At 55.2% G+C, this 7,298-nt stretch overlaps 1 protein-coding gene across 1 annotated transcript in view; it reads right to left on the bottom strand.

The window, feature by feature from the left end:
- Nucleotides 1-589: 589 nt before the first annotated feature.
- Nucleotides 590-7,298, bottom strand: part of PRCC (proline rich mitotic checkpoint control factor) — an 8,035-nt gene continuing 1,326 nt past the window's right edge. Inside the window, exons 2-7 of the mRNA XM_044422618.1 lie at nt 6,035-6,082; nt 4,565-5,176; nt 4,163-4,276; nt 3,037-3,180; nt 2,759-2,824; nt 590-1,972 (exon numbers count right to left, since the gene is read on the bottom strand). Of these exons, the coding sequence (XP_044278553.1) occupies nt 1,886-1,972; nt 2,759-2,824; nt 3,037-3,180; nt 4,163-4,276; nt 4,565-5,176; nt 6,035-6,082 (1,071 nt within the window). The 3' untranslated portion in view covers nt 590-1,885. The remainder of the gene's footprint in view (nt 1,973-2,758; nt 2,825-3,036; nt 3,181-4,162; nt 4,277-4,564; nt 5,177-6,034; nt 6,083-7,298) is intronic.

Raw genomic sequence — 7,298 nt, 5'->3', positions numbered from 1 at the left:
GCTGCAGGCCCCACACAGGCATCAGGAGCCTGGAGGCCAGCAGGAACAGACACTGTTTGGCCCCAGCGAGGCCTCTTCCTTTTGAGCTATGCGGCTTCTGCACACAAAACCCAGTATCCTCCAGATGATGTGGACTCCAGCTCCCAGCAGCACCAGCCAACATGGCCCAAGATGGATACCCCAAGCATCTGTGGGTACCTGGCTGTCTACCTCTAACGTACGGACTCCATGCAGCCAGTACTTTCCTGCGCTGCCCTCCCCACCCCAGACGTGAGCCAATGGCCCCTGTGCGGTGCATCCAAGTTTCAGCCCATTATGGTTCCACAACACACCCACTTCCTGCCACCTCGTTCTCCTTTCTCTTTCGGGCAGTAAGGAAAGGCTTGATGCTGATCGCAGGGCCCTGAAGGCAGCACCCCCCCTCCGAATTCCTCTGCTCTTCAAAGCCGAAAGGACGCCTTCCGATGGGCCTGGTAGCCAGAAGGCTGAGGAGGATCCAGAGTTGGGGGGAAATCGGGGAGCCCTCAGCCATTTCTGCCCTACACCCCCATCACTAAAATGCTCTGAGAGAGGGGAAGGAGATGGGTGGTTACAAGTTCTTTTAAAAGTTTTATTCCTTTATAAAATCTCTTTCCAGACAATTTCGTAAAATGCAAATAAATTACTGAATGAGAGCTTTATTTTGGAATATTCCAAAAATAAGAAAAGAGAGCCTTTCCTAAGTATTAAACCTTCCAGGGAAATAAACTAGATTAAAAAAAAACGTCCTAAACACTGATCTCATTCCTCCAGAAACAATGCAGCAAGGCTGGCTTCCTCCAGAGAGGAGGGCTGCAGCTTGAACCACGGGGAGGGAACAACGGACGGTGCAGACTGTGAAAACGGAAGACCAGGTCGGCCTGCACATCCCGCAGCAGGGGGGCAAGCGACCCCCTTAGTCCGAGCCTGTGCTTCCCTTGGGGAGGCCTCTTGTAGGAAAGTGGGGATGGGGGGAGTGGGCAGAGCAAAGGACAGCAAGGCTGGAGGGCGCATTCCAATCTGAGCCAGGAAAGGCAAATTAACAGGCAGAGCCCCTTCAGCATCGGCTTGGGGGCCGAGGGGCAAAGGGGACAGTGGACGGGGACCGGACTGTCTGCCGCAGGCTGCTGGTTCTCCTGGAAGTGCACGGATTCCAACAGCACGTGACCCACGCCTGGCTAACCATGCTGCATCCCTGCCGTTTTGGGGATGAGGAGGGGACACCGAAGTTAAATTCCAGAAGCATTTTGTACTGAAATACTGAACACTGTTGTTAAGCAACGGAGCGCATGGTCGCCACCCTACTTTTCAATGCGAGTGGAGCTGCAGCTGTCACCAATCCACAAAAACAAGAACTTTCTCAACAAGGGAAGGAGAGAGGCGACGGACTAGACACAAAGACACACATACCCGAAAAGAACTGGTGGTGGGAAGCAGCTCGTGACAACGCTGGCCTCCCGCCACCGAAGGGCAAACTGCAAGGACTAGCAAAGCTGGGGCTGCTTGGACTACAATGCGGTGATCCCATCCTGCCGAAACGGACAGTCCAGGGAGGATGGGCAAGTGAGGCTTCGTCTGGGTTCTGCGGACGCAGAGAGCGCGCCAGGCTGGCTTGTGGGCCCTCAGGGTGGATGTTCAAGGACTCAAGCCGGATGAGTCTCTTGGCCTCCTCCAGAATGTGCCCTACCAGGTATCCCTCACCCAACTAGCAGCAATAGCTACAGAGGTGCACAGCACCGAGCTGAGCACCAGTGCCACTGCCTCCTCTTCTTGTTCAGTGTGGCCTGAGGCTGAGCAAACTGCAAATTCCTAAGCCGGCCAGCCGGCCAGCCGGGCAGCTACAAGGGCAGGAGGAGGAAGAGAGGTCCTAAAATCCATACTTGGCCTGCGTCTGACGCCTGCTGAGCTTGTTTTCAGCCCAGGTGTTCTTCAGCTCCAGCTCTCGTTCTTTTGCCTGTCCCAGGAAAGAGGATGGAGTGGCAGGTTAGAGGCAGTCCTTCCTTATACCGTGACCCACCCGATCCACAGAACTGCCTCAGCCCGTGCCTTGTTGTGGGAAAGCAGCGTGCCCACATCAAGGCTGCCTGGCAGGCACTAGAGGGACGAGAGCAGCGCCCTCTCCACAGGAACTTCTTCAGCCATGCAGGCCTCAGAACTGGAACAAGCAGCACCCACTGCAGGGCAGGGCTGAGCACCAAGTGGCAAGATCCCCCCCTGCTCCCCAGTCGGGACCAGGGCTCACCAGCTTGCTAGCCCCAGCTGCTGATGACAAAGCTAGCAACTGCTCTGTGCGCACTCCCACCTGAACCTCAGCTTGGGCAGCTATTCTGCAGGCCCTCCCAAGGCTCCCAGGGGCTTGGGTCAGCTGTGGAAACTCCACATTTGCTCCCCCACCCACACTGCTTGAAAGGCCCCCTGCGGCCCAGCGGCCCTGCTACAGTGGGAGCTTCTCAGCTGGAGTTTGGCCAGAAGGGCACAGCAACACTGAGCGCCGGCAGGACCCTGGGGCAGCTCACGCCATGGCCCCGGCGACTACAAGGCCAGCAGCTTCAACACGGAAAGTTGGCCAGGAAGGAGGTCGCTGAGGAATGGGAGAGGATGGCCAGCCACGAAAGAGGGGTACGCAGAGAAGCCCCGCTCTGTGTGCCACTGTGACTGGGGAGACAAGAACTGGAGCAACGCTGGACCAGGCGAGATGCAGGGGAGCTGCAGAGCTGTGGCCAACCTGAAGCGTCCTCACCTGGTGAATCAGGTATGTGATCTGGTGCTTCCTCCGCTGCTGCCCTGTGGGCTGTTCCCCCTTTTTCTGCAGGTGAACAGAAAAACAGAAGCAGTTGCCCTGTCAGGTGTCTCTGGGCAGGCAGGAAAGGGGACCCTTTCCTCTGAGGATGCAAAGTGCCCATCCCAGGACAATTTGCCACTTGCCTTGTGAGCACCAGGAGGGCCCCCAGCCGCGAGCATGAGAGCTGCCCAGCACCCAGAGGGATCATGGGAACTCCTTGCCCCACAGCCACTGACCTTGCTGAAGGATTTCATATTTTGCTCCTCTGTCAAGGACTTGGTCAGCCACTGCTGTGCGCCACTCAGCTGGTCATCCCCCTTGATCTCCACAAAGTTGATTTCCTCTCGGCCACGGTTCCGCTTGCCTTGGAGGCGTTTGAACTAAGCGAGGGATTGCAGGAGACGAAGGGTTGCAGTGGCTGAATGGGTGGCCCTCAGAGCAGCTCCTCGGGAGCCCATGGGCAACACCACACCCGCCTAAGGGAAACCCATCATCTCAGAGCAAAACAAAGAGGCTCAGCCGGACCCTGGAGGAGGGCATTAAAAACGAGCAAGGGAACCCAGCGTTAAACATCCGTGCCGTGCACACACACGCTCTTCCGCACCAGTCTGTTTCCTGCTCCTGCAGCTGCGGAGGGATGAGGGAGGGAGCCCACCGTGGAAAACGAGCAGCGCGGAGAATGGCTGCAGGGGACGTCAGAGCAAGAAGCACTGAGGCAGGCGGCTCCGCAAGCCCGTTCCAGGCTCAGCAGAAGGCAGGGAATGCCGGGGGGGGGGGGGCGGGGGCACAGCTGGCTATAATGCCATTAATCCCAGGCCCATGGAAGCTGCGTCCAAACAAACACTCCTGGAAGCCACTCTTTAAACAGGGCCAGCACAACCATCTGTGCACACTCAGCCTGCTAGAAGCAAAGCAAAGAGAATTGCTGGGGAAACCAAACAGACCCTACACCCTTCTATTTCAAAAACGCTCAGTACTATTTCCACAAAAAGGCGGCTTGGAGCTGGGGGTGTGGCGGAGGGGAGAGCGAGTTATGTATTGCAACCAGAGTGATGGCTCCTGGGCTGAGGGTCCCATCCGTCCCACAGGTGCTGTGTGTAAGATTGTGTCTGGACTCTTCAGGTTATTACAAGCTGAAAGGCTAAAGGCCTACCACACACCTTGCACGGCGCTGCCTGAATTCATCCGCCAGCAAGCGTAAAAGACATTCTGTGATCTGTTCCACCGCTGAAGCCCCACAGACCCCGCCACGTGTGGGGCACCTGCCCCAAATGCCGGCAAGGCCCACAACCGCCACAGCCAGCCCTGAGCTCTGAGAAGAGTGTGGCCTCTGGCACGCATCACCCCAGCGCAGCTGCTCACCGCTTCATCGTCCATGAAGGAGGCGGCGGTGGCGGGATCGTCACTGCGCAACTCCTGGGGCGGCCCCAGCAGCGGGTCGCTTTCCTGGTAGTAGCCACCACTGTAGTAATCCTGCTGCAGAGACACAAAAGCAAAGGCGTGCCCTCAGCAGCTGCAAAATCCACCCCCAGGCTATCTTCCCCGCCTGCCACCCACCAATTTACCTCCTCCGGCACACCCCTTCCACAGGCTCCCTCCCAGCCAATATCCTCCCCAACAGACCCTCCCTCCTACAGCCCTCGCCACACGCTCTCCCTGCTTCACACTCTTCCGGGGCTTCCAGAAATCGAGGCCACCAGCAGCAGGAGGGACATCGCCTCCAAGCAAAGCTCCTGCCAGGGCAACCAAGGGCTCTCCTCTCACCTGATAATACACGCCAGTGCCGCCCGCATTGCTGTAGCCAGGATATGGCAGATACGGCTGGCTGCTATAGTCTTCACCAGGCTTTGGGGCCCAGCCATGGGGAGCAGAGCTCGAACCAGGTGCTGTCTTGAACTCCAGTGGGGCGTTAGCAGTCGTGGCATCCTGGCCTTCGGGCTCAGGCCCTGGCTCTGTCCCAGGGGGCAGGTCATCTGGCACCACTGTGCCGGAGAACACGTAGCTCTCGGGACTCCTGGGGGGCGGCTCGCTTCGGCTGGCCAAGGAGAAGTAGTTCTCAGGGGTCACTTCCTCGTCGCTTTCATTCTCCTCCTGAGTGATCTGCTTGGTCACCTGCAGGGCGGCACTCTTGGCAGCCGCCTTGATGGCTGACGGGGAAGGGGTCGTCGTCACAGCAGACGTGGCCTTGAGGGGGGGCTTTGGCTTGCTGGCCGCCGCTGCCGCCACTAGCGAGCCTTTGGCAGGTTTGGGCTCTGTGGAGTTCTCAGCTGCTTTCCTGGAAAAGGCGTATGGCAGCAACAGCCGGTTTGTCTCTTTCACTGTCACATTCTTAGGCTGCGGGAGCAGAGCAGACAGGCCGGAGCCCTCACTGTGGCCCTGCAAGGAGTACAGAAAGTGACACGGTAAGCTAAGATAGGTCTTTCTTCAACTAGCCCCTTCCCTCCGATCTGCAGACAGCTTTAGTCAGCCTGCAACACATCCACCCACGTGACAATTCCTGCACATCTTGCCTCTAACATAAAGGCCAGAAATTTGCCACAACAGTTCCTGGTCGGCATACTCCAAAAGCCAAAGTATTTTCTCTGGCATTCTCCTTGACTCTTCACACCAAGCATTATGGCAAAGTCGCAAGCTCACTGCAGTTGCCAGAACTGTGGCTGCTTAAAACAAGATGCTCAGTTGTTACGCAGAGCATTAAAGCTAAGCTGGTGACCTTAGAGCCAGCACCACAGCAGAGAGCCCTGAAACTTGGCTGCTCCAAACACTTGGCTGTCTCTCAAACCATGCCCAACTGAAAGAAAAAGCCCAGCGTGCCGGGACAAAGAGGAGGCCAGAGGAGAAAGCCTCGGACAGCCTTCCCCAACCTACCTGCTGCCTCCCAGAAGTTTTGGACTGACTTGTCAGCCTTGGCCAGCACACACTAGCATTACGAAGGAATAGAAAGTACCCGCTTGTCAAGCCCAATGTTCTTTGCCAAGGAGGAAAGAACTACAAGGCCGCTTCCCCTCTTTTCAAATCTGGTTGAGCTGATGAACGGAGACATTAAATTGGGCCAGTGGCATTGTATGAAGAACCCAGTGCAGTCAACTGAAGCACCAGAACCAGCAGATCGGGATTTTGGCCCCATGAGCAGACTTTCAGCTCAGACATGGATGGCCAAAGGGCCAACCGGCCTCCTTCACAGTGGGGAAACCTTCAGCTCTTAACAGGGATGAAACACAGGTACGTCCTTACCTGGAAGGCAGGCTGCTTTTTTGCTGGCTCATCTTCCTCTGAATCTGACTGAAAGAGAGAGGAATGGAACAGAGTTCGAGGAGGAATGAACAGCATTTGAGTGCGCAGTTGGCAGCTTTCAACAGATGCCATCTCTGTCAAGGTGGGTGCTGGAATTTATTTGCAAGTCCAGCTCGGTGACCTCCAGGGTCAGACACTGAAGCCAGTGTCCCTTCTGGGACGTGTTTGACACCCACGAGCACAGAAAGAACAAGTCACGAAGCCTCAAGTGCCTTTGTGCATCTCAGCAGGGAAATGTACCTAAAGCCCCTGGGTGGGGGCAAATAACCCAGAGAAGTTCAGATTGCTTAGTGATGGGGAATGACCAAAATATCTCACAATTCTGCAGCCTGATCAAGCACGCTATGCAAAATTATGAACTACTGTGTCACTGGCGTGGACTTCACTCACCCTCTTCCTTCGCTAGCCCATGCTCAGCAGTTTTGATGTGAGACGCATTTGGCAATTCCTCACTCCTGCAACTCAGTGATAAGAACAGGTCACAACTGCCTCTCAGTGCACTGCCATCTTTGCCATGTGCTTGACATCTTCTCACAATCCCAGCAGTTTTGGAATTAGGCCATGGAATGCAAAGTTCCAGTTTCTAGGGGCAAGTTTCTGAGCCGGTTGGGTTTTGCTTCCAAAAAGAAGCATAAGTTGTCAGAAGAGAAACAGAAGAACAAAATATGGGTGGGTAGTTCCCACAGAAAACAGAGAAAAACAAAGATAGATGGAGGGGACTCCAGTGCCTGGGGACGGGATTTCATTCCGTCTTCAGTTTTATTCCCTCTGCCAGCACATGAATATGATATCCCAAACAGCACATTAACTACATCTTAAAACATTTTCCATACAACTTATTTTAACTCCACATTCCAACCTTCAGATGCCCTTGTAGGTGTTATATATGGACTGATACACATGTCAAGCTGTCTTCCTCTACTTCAGTTTGGAGGGATGACAACTAAGACGTTATACTCTGCCTGTCAACCACATCTGGATAAGAATACTGAACATCTGAAAAATTCTACTATGAAAAGCACTTCCAAGGATCACCTGTCATGCTGCAAGCCACAGGATAGGGTTGCTGCATCGGGCTGCATTCTACAAACTAACTGATGGATTTTAAGCATTCCCAAACACTACAGCAGACATTGCTTTTACCTGGGCAAGCACCAGTGTGTGCTTGGATCCTGCAGCAGTAGCTACCACACCACACACACAC

Source organism: Varanus komodoensis, unplaced genomic scaffold (genome assembly GCF_004798865.1).
Source record: "Varanus komodoensis strain SLA01 unplaced genomic scaffold, ASM479886v1 scaffold132, whole genome shotgun sequence".
Lineage (NCBI taxonomy): Eukaryota > Metazoa > Chordata > Lepidosauria > Squamata > Varanidae > Varanus > Varanus komodoensis.
Note: the sequence above shows the minus strand (reverse complement) of the source record. Positions and strands in the feature narration are given on the sequence as shown.